At 41.8% G+C, this 17,961-nt stretch overlaps 1 protein-coding gene across 1 annotated transcript in view; it reads right to left on the minus strand.

The window, feature by feature from the left end:
• Positions 1–17,961, minus strand: part of LOC139759055 (RNA cytidine acetyltransferase-like) — a 175,190-nt gene that overhangs the window by 103,432 nt on the left and 53,797 nt on the right. Inside the window, exons 8-9 of the mRNA XM_071680969.1 lie at positions 17,394–17,530; positions 788–906 (exon numbers count right to left, since the gene is read on the minus strand). Of these exons, the coding sequence (XP_071537070.1) occupies positions 788–906; positions 17,394–17,530 (256 nt within the window). The remainder of the gene's footprint in view (positions 1–787; positions 907–17,393; positions 17,531–17,961) is intronic.

Here is a 17,961-nt window from a genome sequence, read left to right on the forward strand (position 1 = left end):
GTGCCAGAAACATGGAAAATAGTCTCGTTTGTTCACACCCATTCTTTAAACTTCATGTATAATGCACCAGAAACAGAGCTCCCGGTCAACACCAATTCCCAAAGATCTTTCCTCAATTTCCCCTAACCACTTTATATACCCTGGTTCAGCCCACTGGCAGCACATCACTTCTAGTATACCATTTTGCCCCATCCTGCTCTAACCCCATACATGTTTTTCACACTCTTGCATGATTGGGACCTTGTAATTCATAGTCTCTTGATGCCCCTGTTGCAGACTCACTTTAACCTGGAACAGTCACCATCCTCCCTTCCTATGTGCACACACACACCTTACTGTCTTTATAAAATCTCATTGCTTCTAGTAGCTTTCTTCTCAAAACATCTCTACCAGCCCTATCAAATGCTTTCTCCAAATCCTTTAATACCACATACAAAGCCCTTTCTTTCTCCAAGTATTTCTCATACAATTGTATTCTGCAATGCAAACACTGCTTCCACTCCTGAAGCAATACTGCCTTTCCATAATGGCAACATACAGGCATTCTGTCATTCCTCAAGCACCAAACCTTGAGTTATCTTCACAGTGAAAATCCTGAGTAACCAATCAAGAGTACTGCCACTCCCTTCCTTAGAAAATTAACTACAATATCATCTACTTCAGCTGTTTTGCCACAATTCAGCAAGATTTTCACCTCCACCTCTTTATTCACCCTCGCTTTCTTAACAACCTAACCATCCAAAATCATAAAACTGAACTTTTAGACATAAAAGTCATTATACATTACTTGCAGATGCAGTAGCTTCAACTTTTGCAGATGTGGCAACAGCTGCACTTGACAGCCCTGTCTGTTCCCTCAGCTGTTGCAGAAGCTTCAGTGAGAGAGATCTGCCTGTTCCCTCATATCTGTTTACAAATATCTAATTAAGTTTAGTTTTGAGAGACAAATTCTCTGCTCTAACAAAGCATTTTTGTACAGCAAGTCAGCTACCAATAGCATGGACAATCAACATATCCTCACAAAGTACCTACTATTGCAAAGTAACAAACTTACTGTAAACACAGCTGAATGCTATCTAAGACTAACTAAAGAGAAGCTTAGCTCACAGCACTATGAGGGAGGCAGACATGTAAGTCCTTTATGCTCCTTCAAAATGATGTAAGCACATGTAACAAAAGAGGGTTGGGGGCTATATACAAACATACAATACATTTAAAGAACTTTCTATCCAAAGAAAAGCTACTCAAGTACAGGCTAAAATTATCAACATACATTGGAAGTTCTTCATTAGTCTTTTAAATGAAACAAGACAGAACTCTAAAATGGAATATATCACCCCCATATCTATAACAGCCATAAAAAAAGAAAATGCTACCCTAATATACACATCAACCAACTTTCAATTCTATAGCTAAGTCATGTAGCAAGAAAATGAGAAGTGGAGGGAGAGGTGGGAGTGTGTGCTAAATTGATGAAGTAAATACAGCAATAAACAACCTAAGAGAAGCACATGAAAAGTTTCTACAAAAGAATTTGCATGGAGCATTTACGAATGGTTGCAACAGAAACTATGAAGCGTCAAGAAAAATGAAAAGAGAATGACAAGGGAAGTGAAGGGAAGAAAAAGCATATGAAAACTGAAAGAAAGTTGACAAAGTTTTTAGTGAACAAGAAATTACTGCAAGGAAATACAAAAAAAAAATTTGAGGTGACTCATTAGGGCAAGCAGGAGGAAGCCTCATATCAAATCAGATGAGGCACCAAATCAAATGAGTGCATTTGAGATGGTGGCAGATAAGAATTCAAATGAAGCAGGATTCTCAAGCATGGGAATGAAGAGTAGACAAATCATAGTTTACAAAACATAGCTATGGAAGTAAATTCAGTTATGAGCACACTGAAAACAGAAAACTCCCCTTGAGTGGATAGGATGACAACAGTAATGATAAAGAGTGGCGTTAGTAAGTAGCTAAAGAATTCAAAGAAGGTGCTGTCTTCGTTAGGAAGGCAGTGAATTTCTGGAAAAATCATGGAAGGATAATATAACTGCAATTGTTAAAAAAGGAATAAAGGGTGGCACAGTTTACTGAATCCAAATCTACAATTATAGAACATGGACACAAAATGCAAAAAAATTCTGTGATTAAGGCTACTGAAATGAACTATTAGAAAGGCTCTCGTGGCATTAGCTGATGGGGTGAAGTAAGTATAAGTGAAATGTATGGGAACATGGAATTTGGGAGAAAAAGACGCAAGGTTTGGTGTAAGTGTAGGTTAAAAGAAAGAGGCTTTAGTGATCTGGTCAAGCAGAGACAATGTTTTATCTTTTCAAGGTAGCCAAGATTTCACAGGCAACTTAATACCCTCATCATAGCCATTTAATATGTGCTTAATATATGCCAGGCTATGCCAGGTACCCATTCAATGGCCAGCCCCAAGAAGAAGATGAATAGCTGGGTTGACTGTGAGCCAATTGCCTTCTCCAGGATTTGAATCCATACAGGCCCAAGAGTGATTCAAGAAGTGAAGCTGGTAAAGAAAATATAAACTGAAGCAGAATGGAACAGGGTGGTAAGACACCTGACATTCTGGGAATGGAGAGTGAGGTCATACACAAAGAAGGCCTAGGAAGTTGCAAGGAACATGAAGTATCTTAGAGAGGTAATACGGGGTAATTTCCTCCTCCACCTATTCCCTATGAGGGAACACATAGAATTATAAAATAAAATATAGTTCAAAGTTTCTTCCATAAAGTTCATGGGACGCAACATACATTAAATATTTGTTTCCAATATTAGGACAATGGGGAGCCTAGTTTTTTTTTTTTTTTTTTTTTTTTTTTTTTTACTAAAACTATTATCTCGTTGAGGATAGGGGAGAGAGAATACTGCCCATGGATTCCCTGTGTGTCGTAGAAAGCGACTAAAAGGGGTGGAAGTGGGTGGCTGGAAATACTCCCTTCGTGTATTTTTTTTATCATTATTTTGCTTTGTCGCTGTCTCCCGCGTTTGCAAGGTAGCACAAGGAAACAGACGAAAGAAATGGCCCAACCCACACCCATGCACATGTATATACATACACGTCCACACACGCAAATATACATACCCATACATCTCAATGTACACATATATATACACACACAGACACATACATATATACACATGCACACAATTTACACTGTCTGCCTTTATTCATTCCCATCGCCACCTTGCCACACATGGAATAACATCCCCCTCCCCCCTCATGTGTGCGAGGTAGCGCGAGGAAAAGACAACAAAGGCCCCATTCATTCACACTCAGTCTCTAGCTGTCATGCAATAATGCCCGAAACCACAGCTCCCTTTCCACATCCAGGCCCCACACAACTTTCCATGGTTTACCCCAGACCCTTCACATGCCCTGATTCAATCCATTGACAGCACATCGACCCCGGTATACCACATCGATCCAATTCACTCTATTCCTTGCACTCCTTTCACCCTCCTGCATGTTCAGGCCCCGATCACTCAAAATCTTTTTCACTCCATCTTTCCACCTCCAATTTGGTCTCCCACTTCTCGTTCCCTCCACCTCCGACACATATATCCTCTTGGTCAATCCTTCCTCACTCATTCTCTCCATGTGTATTACTTTCCAAAAAAAGGAACAGAGCAAGGTGCCACACAAGGAATTTTTCTTGAGTCTTAGTCATCTGTTCCTGACACTACCTCACTCACATGGGAAAGGGCGAGCATGCATGAAACAAAAATACTTCTCTTGCATGCCTCAAGGAACTTGAGTCTCCAAACTCTGATGTTATGTGGCTCAAGGTCTGTCTCCCTACTACCACACTTTTCCTCTGTTTCACCTACTGCTCTCCTAATTCAACAAATTTTATATCCTTCTTCGAGTATCTAAACTCCTGCCACAAGACTTTAACATCCTTTCACCCGTAAGCCACAAAATCCTCTACCTTGAGGATTTCAAAGTTCACCATAGGGAATGGTCGAATTCCTCCCATATGGATAATGGAAGGATTGAAGCCCTCACGTTCTCCATTCCAGTGATTTAGAGCAAATTACCTCCCATCCTAATTATATACTTAACCACTGTGACCACTCTCCTAATATTCTTGATTTGTTTTTCAACTCTAGTCCATCCTGTTGTACATACACTATCTCGCCTCCAATTGGTTCATCTGATCACACTCCCATGAATGTATCTATTCAAACAGCACTTCCCCCTCCAGCAGCCCCTTCTAAGTTTAAATAATGGAGCCTCAACAAAGTTGATTGGAATAACTTAACTTCTTTTCTGACTTTCTTTGGGTAAATTACTCTCTTATGTGATTATGCTTTTGTCTCTGCCAAAAGCATGGCAGAGGCCATTCTTGTGGGAATGGAAGCATTTTATCAATTCTTCCTTCAAGATGACCTTTTCTTCTAACCCATGGTCAACCATTCCTGTTCTGAGGCCATTTAGACAAGGGATCAGGCATATCGGGCTTGGAAAACTCTCCTTCTCTGGTTCCTATTCAGCTTTTATTGCTGCCCATAATCGCAGCAAGCACGCTATCCATGAGGCGAAGCATTTCTTTACTCAAAGGAGGTGCGATAAATTCTCCATCATCAAATGAAAGGTCTTTCTGGTCTTTAGCTTAGGGCACCTCTAACGACTTCTGTCACTCTACCTTTCCTTCACTTTTCCGTCCTGATGGTACTATAGCTATCACTCCCACTGACAAAATAAATCTCTGGTTTCTACTTCTCCTCTAACTCCACCTTAGATGACTTTAACATTCCTTCACCCACTGATGTTCCTCTTACTAATCCTATGCCTCTTCCCGTAATCTCTTCTCGGACTATCCAAAAACCGCTTCTTTCTTGGAACACAAGCAAGGTTTATGGTCCTGATGGCATCCCTCCCTGTGAAAGAGTGTGCCTCTGAACTTGCACCTGAGCTTGCTAGACTGTTCCATTTCTGCTTAAAAACCCAAACTTTTTCCTCTTCTTGGAAACACACATTAATACATCCCATCCCTAAGAAGAGTATCCGTTTTGACCACTCCAACTATCGTCCTATTGCTTTGACATCTACCATTTCCTAAGTCTTTGAATCCCTCCTCAACTCCCATCTCCTTAAACACCTCGAAACTCAGTCTTCTCTCTGATTACCAGTAGGCTTCTGTAAGGCAAGATCCACTGGAAATACTCTTTCCTATCTTACTAATGTTTGGTCATCATCCCTGAAAGATTTTGGAGAGTCTTATGTAGTTTCCTTTGTCATATCTAAGGATTCTGACAGGGTTTAGCATTAGGGTCTCTTCTCTAAACTCCCCTCTCTTGGCTTCCCTCTCTCACTTTTCTCCATACTTAGCTTGCTCTCCAGCTGATCTCTCTGTGGTTGTTGATGGATCAGCATCTCCCCTTCTTCAATCAACAGCAGTGTTCCTCAAGGTCCTGTCCTGTCACCTACACTTTTGCTCCTTTTTTCAAAGATTTCTTCTGCTCCATAAATAATCCAATGCACTAATATACTGACAACTCAACACTTCCCTTCTGAACAGCTGCTCCATTTATACAAGGGATTCATTCATCCTTTTATGGAATAATACTCTCCCATTTGGGGTGGTTCTAGCTTTGTATCCTTGCTCAACAGAGTTGAGTCGAAAGCGGTCCAACATATAAACTATCCCAGGCTAACTTCCAACTTGACCCTCTTGCCCTATGCTGTGACTTCTTGTGTGCCCACACCACTTGCTAGACCATCCAATACTTGGGAAGCTGCTGTCACATGATTTTTATGTGACCAAGGGTATGCCGTTTTGACAACAGCTTCTTTCCCCACACGTCCAAGCTTTGGAACTCTCTACCCTCTCATATCTTTCCCAATAACTATGACCAGGTACGTTTCAAAAAACAGGTCTTTCATGAGTAAAACTGAAAGTGGATGGAGAGAGATGGGTGATTATTGGTGCCTATGCAACTGGTCATGAGAAGAAAATTATGAAAGGCAATAGTTTTGGGAGCAGCTGAGTGAGTGTGTTAGCAGCTTTGATGCATGAAACCTGGATATAGTGATAGGCGATTGAAATGCAAAGGTGAGTAATGTGGCAGCTGAGGGTATAATTAGTGTACATGGGGTGTTCAGTGTTGTAAATGGAAATGGTGAACAGCTTGTAGGTTTGTGTGCTGAAAAAGGACTGGTGACTGGGAATATCTGGTTTAAAGAGAAAGATCTACATAAGTATATGTATGTAAGTACGAGAGATGGCCGGAGAGCGTTATTGGATTATGTGTTAATTGATAGGCGCGCAAAAGAGAGACTTTGGATGTTAATGAGCTGAGATGGGCAACAGGAGGGATGTCTGATCATTATCTTGTGGAGGCAAAGATGAAGATCTGTAGAGATTTTCAGAAAAGAAGAGAGAATGATGGGGTGAAGAGAGTGGTGAAAGTAAGTGAGCTTGGAAAGGAGACTTGTGTGAGGAAGTACCAAGAGAGATTGAGTGCAGAATAGAAAAAGGTGAGAGCAAATGATGTAAGGGGAGTGGAGGAGGAATGGGATGTATTTAGGGAAGCAGTGATGGCTTGTGCAAAAGATGCTTGTGGCATGAGAAAGGTGGGAGGTGGACAGATTAAAAAGGGTACTGAGTGGTAGGATGAAGAAGTAAGATTGTCAGTGAAAGAGAAGAGAGAGGCGTTTGGATGATTTTTGCGGGGAAGTAGTGCAAATGACTGAGAGATGTATAAAAGAAAACGGCAGGAGGTCAAGAGAAACATGAGAGTTGGGGTGACAGAGTATCATTAAATTTTAGGGAGAATAAAAAGATATTTTAGAAGGAGGTAAATAAAGTGCATAAGACAAGAGAATGGGAACATCGATGAAGGGGGATAATGGGGAGGTAATAACAAGTAGTGACGAAGTGAGAAGGAGATGGAGAGAGTATTTTGAGGGTTTGTTGAAGGTGTTTGATGATAGAGTGGCAGATATAGGTGTGTTTTGGTCGAGGTGGTGTGCGAAGTAAGAGGGGTCAGGGAGAATGGTTTTATAAACAGAGAAGAGGTAGTGAAAGCTTTGCGGGAGATGAAAGCCAGCAAGGCGATGGGTTTGGATGGTATTGCAGAGGAATTTATTAAAAAAAGGGGGTGACTGTGTTGTTGACTGGTTGGTAAGGATATTCAATGTACGTTTGGTTCATGGTGAAGTGCCTGAGGATTGGCAGAATGCATACATAGCACCATTGTACAAAAGCAGAGGGGATAAAGGTGAGTATTCAAATTACAGAGGTATAAGTTTGTTGACTATTCCTGGAAAATTATATGGGAGGGCATTAACTGAAGGGATAAAGGCATATACAGAGCATTAGACTGGGGAAGAGCAGTGTGGTTTCAGAAGTGGATAAGGTGTTTGCTTTGAAGAATATATGTGAGACATACTTAGAAAAACAGATGGATTTGCATGTAGCATTTAAGGATTTGGAGAAGGCATAGGATAGAGTTGATAGAGATGCTTTGTGGAAGGTATTAAGAATATATGGTGTGGGAGGTAAGTTGCCAGAAGCAGTGAAAAGTTTTTACCAAAGATGTAAGGCATGTGTATGAGTAGGAAGGGAGGAAAGTGATTGGTTCCAAGTGTGTAGGTTTGCAGCAGGGGTGCTTGATGTCTCAATGGTTGTTTACTTTGTTTATGGATGCGGTTATTAGGGAGGTGAATGCAAGAGTTTTGGAGAGAGGGGCAAGTATGCAGTCTGTTGTGGATGAGGGGGCTTAGGAAGTGAGTCAGTTGTTGTTCGCTGATGATACAGCACTGGTGGCTGAATTGCATGAGAAACTGCAGAGGCCGGTGACTGAGTTTGGTAAAGTGTGTGAAAGAAGAGAGCTGAGAGTAAATGTGAATAAGAGCAAGGTTATTAGGTTCAGTAAGGTTGAGGGACAAGTTAATTGAAAGGTAAGTTTGAATGGAGAAAAACTGGAGGAAAAGAAGTGTTTTAGATATCTGGGAGAGGATTTAGCAGACGATGGAACCATGGAAGCGGAAGTGAAGCACAGGGTGCGGGAGGGGGTGAAAGTTCTAGGAGCGTTGAAGAATGTGTGAAAGGCAAGAAAGTTATCTCGGAAAGCAAAAATGGGTATGTTTGAAGGAATAATGGTTCCAACAATGTTATATGGCTGTGAGGCATGGGCTATAGATAGGGTTGTGCAGAGGAGGGTGGATGTGTTGGAAATGAAATGTCTGAGGACACTATGAGGAGTGAGGTGGTTTGATTGAGTAAGTAAAGAAAGAGTGAGAGATGTGTTATATCAAAAAGAATATGGTTGAGAGAGCAGAAGAGGGTGTATTGACATGATTTGGTCGCATGGAGAGAATGAGTGAGGAAAGATTAACAAAGAAGACATATGTATCAGAGGTAGAGGGAACAAGGAGAAAAGGGAGACCAAATTGGAGGCGGAAGGATGGAGAGAAAAAAGTTTTGAGCGATCGGGGCCTGATCATACAGGAGGTGGAAAGGCATGTATGGAATAGAGTGAACTGGACCGATGTGGTATACCAGGGTCAACGTGCCCTCAATGGATTGAACCTGGGGTGTGAAGCGTCTGGGGTAAATCTTGGAAAGTTTTGTGGGGCCTGGATATGGAAAGGGAGCTGTGGTTTTGGTACATTACACATGACAGCTAGAGACTGAGTCTGAACGAATGTGGCCTTTGTTGTTTTTCCGAGTGCTACCTCTCGCATGCACGCGTGTGGAGGAGAGGGGTGCTGTTTCATGTATGGTGGGGTGGCGACGGGAATGGATGAAGGCAGTAAGTATGAATATGTACATGTGCACATATGTATATATTTTTTTTTTTTTTTTTGCTTTGTCGGTCTCCCGCGTTTGCGAGGTAGCGCAAGGAAACAGACGAAAGAAATGGCCCAACCCACCCCCATACACATGTATATACATACGTCCACACACGCAAATATACATACCTACACAGCTTTCCACCCCAGACGCTTCACATGCCCTGATTCAATCCACTGACAGCACATCAACCCCGGTATACCACATCGCTCCAATTCACTCTATTCCTTGCCCTCCTTTCACCCTCCTGCATGTTCAGGCCCCAATCACACAAAATCTTTTTCACTCCATCTTTCCACCTCCAATTTGGTCTCCCTCTTCTCCTCGTTCCCTCCACCTCCGACACATATATCCTCTTGGTCAATCTTTCCTCACTCATTCTCTCCATGTGCCCAAACCATTTCAAAACACCCTCTTCTGCTCTCTCAACCACGCTCTTTTTATTTCCACACATCTCTCTTACCCTTACGTTACTTACTCGAACAAACCACCTCACACCACACATTGTCCTCAAACATCTCATTTCCAGCACATCCATCCTCCTGCGCACAACTCTATCCATAGCCCACGCCTCGCAACCATACAACATTGTTGGAACCACTATTCCTTCAAACATACCCATTTTTGCTTTCCGAGATAATGTTCTCGACTTCTACACATTCTTCAAGGCTCCCAGAATTTTCGCCCCCTCCTCCCCCACCCTATGATCCACTTCCACTTCCATGGTTCCATCCACTGCCAGATCCACTCCCAGATATCTAAAACACTTCACTTCCTCCAGTTTTTCTCCATTCAAACTCACCTCCCAATTGACTTGACCCTCAACCCTACTGTACCTAATAACCTTGCTCTTATTCACATTTACTCTTAACTTTCTTCTTTCACACACTTTACCAAACTCAGTCACCAGCTTCTGCAGTTTCTCACATGAATCAGCCATCAGCGCTGTATCATCAGCGAACAACAACTGACTCACTTCCCAAGCTCTCTCATCCCCAACAGACTTCATACTTGCCCCTCTTTCCAAAACTCTTGCATTCACCTCCCTAACAACCCCATCCATAAACAAATTAAACAACCATGGAGACATCACACACCCCTGCCGCAAACCTACATTCACTGAGAACCAATCACTTTCCTCTCTTCCTACACGTACACATGCCTTACATCCTCGGTAAAAACTTTTCACTGCTTCTAACAACTTTCCTCCCACACCATATATTCTTAATACCTTCCACAGAGCATCTCTATCAACTCTATCATATGCCTTCTCCAGATCCATAAATGCTACATACAAATCCATTTGCTTTTCTAAGTATTTCTCACATACATTCTTCAAAGCAAACACCTGATCCACACATCCTCTACCACTTCTGAAACCACACTGCTCTTCCCCAATCTGATGCTCTGTACATGCCTTCACCCTCTCAATCAATACCCTCCCATATAATTTACCAGGAATACTCAACAAACATATGTATATGCCTGTGTATATATAGGTATGTATACGTTGAAATGTATTGGTATGTATATGAGCTTGCGCAAGCATTTATGTACATACATGTGTATGTGGGTGGGTTGGACCATTCTTTCATCTGTTTTCATGGTTGTTTAATTTGTTTATGGATGGGGTGGTTAGGGAGGTGAATGCAAGAGTTTCGCAGAGAGGGGCAAGTATACAGTCTGTTCTGGATGAGAGGGTATGGGAAGTGTCAGTTGTTCTCTGATGATACAGCACTGGTGGCTGATTCAGGTGAGAAACTGCAGAAGCTGGTCACTGAGTTTGGTAAAGTGTGTGAAAGAAGAAAGTTGAGAGTAAATGCAAATAATAGCAAGGTTACTGGGTTATTAGGAACCAATCACTTTCCTCCCTTCCTATTGGTGCACATGCCTTACATCCTTGGTAAAAACTTTTCACTGCTTCTAACAACTTACCTCCCACACCATATACTCTTAAAACCTTCCACAAAGCATCTCTATCCATCCTATCATATCACCATATACTCTTACAAACTTCCACACAGCATCTCTATCCACCCTATCATACGCCTTCTCCAGACCCATAAATGAAACGTACAAATCCATCAGTTTTTCTAAGTATTTCTCACATACATTTTTCAAAGCAAACACTTGATCCACACATCTACTACCACTTCTGAAACCACACTGCTCTTCCCCAATCTGATGCTCTGTACATGACTTTACCATTTCAATCAATACCGTCCCAAATAATTTCCCAGGAATACTCAAAAAACTTACTCCTATGTAATCTGAACACTCATCTTTATCCCTTGCCTTTGTACAGTGGGACGATGCATGCATTCTTCCAATCCTCAGGCACTTCACCATGATCCATACATACAATGAATATCCTTACCAACCAATCAACAACACAGTCACCCCCTATTTTAATAAATTCCACAGCAATACCATCCAAACCTGCCACCTTGCCGGCTTCCATCATCCGCAAGGCTTTTACTACCTCTTCTCTGTTCTACAAACCATTCTCCCTGACCCTCTCACTTTGCACTCCATCCCAACCAAAACACCCTACATCTGCCACTCTATCATCAAACACATTCGACAAACCTTCAAAATATTCACGCCATCTCCTTCTCACTTCATCACTACTTGCTATTACCTCCCATTGGCCACCTTCACCGATGTTCCCATTTGTTCTCTTGTCTTTCGCACTTTATTTACCTCCCTCCAAAACATCTTTTTATTCTACCTAAAATCTAATGACTCTCACCTAAAATCTCATTTGCCCTCTATTTCACCTCTTGCACCTTTCTCTTGACCTCCTGCCACTTTCTTTTATACCTTTCCCAGTCATTTGCATTACTTCTCAGCAAAACTCACCCAAGCATGTACATCTACATAAACATGTATATATACATAAATGGAAATGGTGAAGAGCTTGTAGATTTATGTGCTAAAAAAGGACTGGTGGTTGGGAATACCTGGTTTAAAAAGAAAGATATACATATGTATACATGTATAAGTAGGAGAGATGGCCAGAAAGCCCTATTGGATTACGTGTTAATTGATAGGCGCGCAAAAGAGAGACTTTTGGATGTTAATGTGCTGAGAGGTGCAATTGGAGGGATGTCTGATCATTATCTTGAGGAGGCTAAGGTGAAGATTTGTAGGGGTTTTCAGCAAAGAAGAGAGAATGTTGGGGTGAAGAGAGTGGTGAGAGTAAGTGAGCTTGGGAAGGTGACTTGTGTGAGGAAGTATCAGGAGAGACTGAGTGCAGAATGGAAAAAGGTGAGAACAAAGGACGTTTAGGGGAGTGAGGGAGGAATGGGATGTATCTAGGGAAGCAGTGATGGCTTGCGCAAGGGATGCTTGTGGCATGAGAAGCATGGGAGGTGGACAGATTAAAAAGGGTAATGAGTGGTAGGATAAAGAGGTAAGATCATTAATGAAAGAGAAGAGAGTGGCATTTGGATGAGTTTTGCAGGGAAATAATGCAAATACTGGTAGATGTATAAAAGAAAGAGGCAGGAGGTCAAGAGAAAGGTGCAAGAGGTGAAAAAGAGGGCAAAGGAGAGTTGGGGTGAGAGTATCATTAAATTTTAGGAGAATAAAAAGATGTTTTGGAAGGAGGTAAATAATGTGCATAAGAAAAGACAACAAATGGAAACATTGGTGAAGGGGGATAATGGGGAGGTGATAACAAGTAGTGGTGATGTGAGGAGATGGAGTGAGTATTTTCAAACCAGGTATTCCCAACCACCAGTCCTTTTTCAGTACATAAATCTACAAGCTCTTCACTATTTCTATTTATGTATAAATACATGTTTATGTATATATGCATGTTTGGGCAATTTTTGCTGGGAAGTAATGCAAACGACTGGGAAAGGTATAAAAGAAAGTGGCAGGAGGTCAAGAGAAAGGTGCAAGAGGTGAAATAGAGGGCAAATGAGAGTTGGGGTGAGAGTCATTAGATTTTAGGGAGAATAAAAAGATGTTTTGGAAGGAGGTAAATAAAGTGCAAAAGACAAAAGAACAAATGGGAACATCGGTGAAGGTGGCCAATGGAAGGTAATAGCAAGTAGTGATGAAGTGAGAAGGAGATGGAGTGAGTATTTTGAAGGTTTGTTGAATGTGTTTGATGATAGAGTGGCAGATATAGGATGTTTTGGTTGAGGTGGTGTGCGAAGTAAGAGGATTAGGGAGAATAATTTGGTAAACAGAGAAGAGGTAGTAAAAGCTTTGCGGAAGATGAAAGCCAGCACGGCAGTGGGCTTGGATGGTATTGCAGTGGAATTTATTAAAAAAAGGGGGTGACTGTGTTGCTGACTGGTAAAGTAAGGATATTTAATGTTGTGCGTATAACTTATGGTGAGGTGCCTGAGGATTGGCGGAATGCATGCATAGTGCCATTGTACAAATGCAAAGGGGATAAAGGTGAATGCTCAAATTACAGAGGTATAAGTTGGTTGAGTATTCCTGGGAAATCATATAGGAGGGCATTGATTGAGAGGGTGAAGGCAGGTACCGAGCATCAGACTGGGGAAGAGCAGCATGGTTTCAGAAGCAGTAGAGGATGTGTGGATCAGGTGTTTGCTTTGAAGAATGTATGTGAGAAATACTTAGAAAAGCAAATGGATTTGTATGTAGTATTTATGGATCTGGAAAAGAAATATGATAAGAGGTGATAGAGATGCTTTGTGGAAGGTATCAAGAATATATGGTGTGGGAGGCAAGTTCTTATAAGAAGTGAAAAGTTTTTATCAAGGATGTAAGGCATGTGTACGAGTAGGAAGAGAGAAAAGTGATTGGTTCTAAGTGAGTCTTGGTTTGCGGCAGAGGTGCATGATGTCTCCATGGTTGTTTAATTTGTTTATGGATGGGGTTGTTAGGGAGGTGAATGCAAGAGTTTTGGAGAGAGGGGCAAGTATGCAGTCTGTTGTGGATGAGAGAGCTTGGGAAGTGAGTCAGTTGTTGTTCGCTGATGATACAGCACTGGTGGCTGATTTGGGTGAGAAACTGCAGAAGCTGCTGACTGAGTTTGGTAAAGTGTGTGAAAGAAGATAGCTGAGGGTAAATGTGAATAAGAGCAAGATTATTAGGTACAGTAGGGTTGAGGGTCAAGTCAATTGGGAGGTAAGTTTGAATGGAGAAAAACTAGAGAAAGCGAAGTGTTTTAGATATCTGGGAGTGGATTTGGCAGCGGATGAAACCATGGAAGTGTAAGTAAGTCACAGGGTGGGGGACAGGGCAAAAGTTCTGGGAGCGTTGAAAAATGTGTGGAAGGCGAGAATATTATCCCAGAAAGCTAAAATGTGTATGTTTGAAGGAATAGTGGTTCCAGCAATGTTATATGGTTGCAAGGCATGGGCTATAGAGAAAGTTGTGCAGAGGAGGGTGGATGTGTTGGAAATGAGATGTTTGAGGACAATATGTGGTGTGAGGTGGTTTGATCAAGTAAGTAATGAAAGGGTAAGAGAGCTGTGTGGTAAAAAAAAGAGTGTGGTTGAGAGACCAGAAGAGGGTGTTTTGATATGGTTTGGTCACATGGAGAGAATGAGTGAGGAAAGATTGACAAAGAGTATATATGTGTCAGAGGTGGAGGGAACGAGGAGAAGTGGGAGACCAAATTGGAGGTGGAAAGATGGAGTGAAAAAGATTTTGAATGATTGAGGCCTGAACATGCAGGAGGGTGAAAGGCATGCATGGAATAGAGAGAATTGGAATGATGTGGTATACCAGGGTCGATGTGCAGTCAATGGATTGAACCAGGGCATGTGAAGCGTCTGGGGTAAACCATGGAAAGTTTTGTGGGGCCTGGATGTGGAAAGGGAGCTGTGGTTTCGGTGCATTATACATGACAGCTTTCCATGGTTTACCCCAGACGCTTCACATGCCCTGGTTCAATCCATTGACTGCACATCGACCCTGGTATACCACATCATTCCAATTCTCTCTATTCCATGCATGCCTTTCACCCTCCTGCATGTTCAGGCCTCAATCATTCAAAATCTTTTTCACTCCATCTTTCCACCTCCAATTTGGTCTCCCACTTCTCCTCGTTCCCTCCACCTCTGACACATATATCCTCTTGGTCAATCTTTCCTCACTCATTCTCTCCATGTGACCAAACCATTTCAATACACCCTCTTCTGCTCTCTCAACCACACTCTTTCTATTACCACACATCTCTCTTACCCTTTCATTACTTACTCGATCAAACCACTTCACACCACATATTGTCCTCAAACATCTCATTTCCAGCACATCCACCCTCCTCCACACAACTCTATCTATAGCCCATGCCTCACAACCACATATCATTGTCGGAACCACTATTCCTTCAAACGCACCCATTTTTGCTTTCCGAGATAATGTTCTCGCCTTCCACACATTTTTCTACAATCCCAGAACTTTCAGCCCCTCCCTCACTCTATGACTCACTTCTGCTTCCATGGTTCCAATTGCTGCCAAATCCACTCCCAGATATCTAAAACACTTCACTTCCTCCAGTTTTTCTCCATTCAAACTCACCTCCCAATTGACTTGACCCTCAGCCTTACTGTACCTAATAACCTTGCTCTTATTCACATTTACTCTCAGCTTTCTTCTTTCACACACTTTACCAAACTCAGTCACCAGCTTCTGCAGTTTCTCGCCCGAATCAACCACCAGTGCTGCATCATCAGCAAACAACAACTGACTCACTTCCCAAGCTCTTTCATCCACAACAGACTGCATACTTGCCCCTCACTCCAAAACTCTTGCATTTACCTCCTTAACAATCCCATCCATAAACAAATCAAACAACCATGGAGACATCACGCATCCTTGACGCAAACCGATATTCACTTAGAACCAATCACTTTCCTCTCTTCCTACACGTACACATGCCTTACATCCTCGATAAAAACTTTTCACTGCTTCTAACAACTTGCCTTCCACACCATATATTCTTAATACCTTCCACAAGGCATCTCTATCAACTCTATCATATGCCTTCTCCAGATACATAAATTCTACATACAAATCCATTTGCTTTTCTAAGTATTTCTCACATACATTCTTCAAAGCAAACACCTGATCCATACATCCACTACCACTGAAACCACACTGCTCTTCCCCAATCAGATGCTCTGTACATGCCTTCACCCTCTCAATCAATACCCTCCCATATAACCTCTCAGGAATACTCAACAAACTTATACCCCTGTAATTTGAGCGCCCACCTTTATCCCCTTTGCCTTTGTACAATGGCATTATGCAAGCATTCTGCCAATCCTCAGGCACCTTACCATGAGTCATACACACATTAAATAACCTTACCAACCAGTCAACAACACAGTCATTCCTTTCTTAATAAATTCCACTGCAATACCATCCAAACCTGCTGCCTTGCCAGCTTTCATCTTCCGCAAAGCTTTTACTACCTCTTCTCTGTTTACCAAATCATTTTCCCTAACCCTCTCACTTTGCACACCACCTCAACCAAAACACCCTATATCTGCCACTCTATCATCAAACACATTCAACAAACCTTCAAAATACTCATTCCATCTCCTCACATCACCACTACTTGTTATCACCTCCCCATTAGCCCCCTTCACTGATATTTCCATTTGTTCTCTTTTCTTACACACTTTAATTACCTCCTTCCATAACATCTTTTTATCCTCCCTAAAATTTAATGATACTCTCTTACCCCAACTCTCATTTCCCTCTTTTCCACCTCTTGCTCCTTTCTCTTGACCTCCTGCCTCTTTCTTTCATACATCTCCCAGTCATTTGCATCATTTCCCTGCAAACATCGTCCAAATGCCTCTTTCTTCTCTTTCACTAATAATCTTACTTCATCATCTCACCACTCACTACCCTTTCTAATCTCCCACGCTTCTCATGCCACAAGCATCTTTTGCGCAAGCCATCACTGCTTCCCTAAATACATCCCATTCCTCCCCCACTCCTCTCGCGTCCTTTGTTTTCACCTTTTTCCATTCTGTACACAGTCTCTCCTGGTACAGACATATGCATATACATATTCATACTTGCTTGCCTTCATCCATTCCTGTCGATACCCCACCCCACAGGAAGCAAAATCATTACCCTCGCTTCAGCGAGGTATCGCCAGGAAAACAGACAAAAAGGCCTCATTCATTCACACTCACCCTCTAGCTGTCATGTGTAATGCATCAAAACCACAGCTCCCTATCCACATCCAGGCCCCACAGAACTTTCCATGGTTTACCCCATACGCTTCACATGCCCTGGTTCATTCCACTGACAACACATCAACCCTGGTATACCAAACTGTTCCAATTCATTCTATTCCTTGCGTGCCTCTCACCCAACATACTAGTCCTCCCCATTAACAGTTTATGTAAGGTCTCACGAGAGACAAATTTTTGGTCAGGAATGTAATCCTATGTGATGCGTTTCAATGATGCATAAAATGACATTCTGCTATAATGACTGATCTCAAAGGACATAGCCCCATTGTTAAGCGAGGGCCCCTTGCACATACAGTGAAATATGGTCGATGAGAGATGAGACAAAGCATATGACAAAGTAAAAATTGACTTCAATACATACCCATTGACTGTAGATGCCATGATGACAGTGTAAGAACCAATCAAAGACCTGACATAGGTGAGAGGAATAGCAGCAGCTTCATCTATCACCAGTAGCTCTGCCTGCTTCAATTTGCCAGAATCACTAGGGTCCACATACTAAAACAAAAATCTATCATTAGTATCTATCTTATGTCGAATGACAAAGTCTGTGATTCTGTAATCTTAGAAAACCAGTAATTAATACAAAATGCACCAAAAATACTGTCCTTTATCAAATGGGCCAAGACTATTTTTCTTTAAAGTGACCATATCATTGCATGCACAAAACATGCTGAAACTCTGAAACTGCAGGTCACCTTTGGTGACTGAAAGAGAGTAAAAGAGAAGAAAATTACAAATCAATCGGGGATCTGTAGATGTTTATAGACATGACTCATGAAAGAAATGTCATATGAAGAAGGAAAGATGAAAGGAGGAAGAAAAATACACAGCTGAGTTGTTCAAGGGAAGAAGGACGTACCATAAGAGCTAAAATGGGAAACAAAACATCTGAAGACTTTTCGTGTGGATTTAGATTGTAGTCAACG

This window comes from Panulirus ornatus, chromosome 32 (assembly GCF_036320965.1).
Source record: "Panulirus ornatus isolate Po-2019 chromosome 32, ASM3632096v1, whole genome shotgun sequence".
In the NCBI taxonomy this organism is placed as follows: Eukaryota; Metazoa; Arthropoda; class Malacostraca; order Decapoda; family Palinuridae; genus Panulirus; species Panulirus ornatus.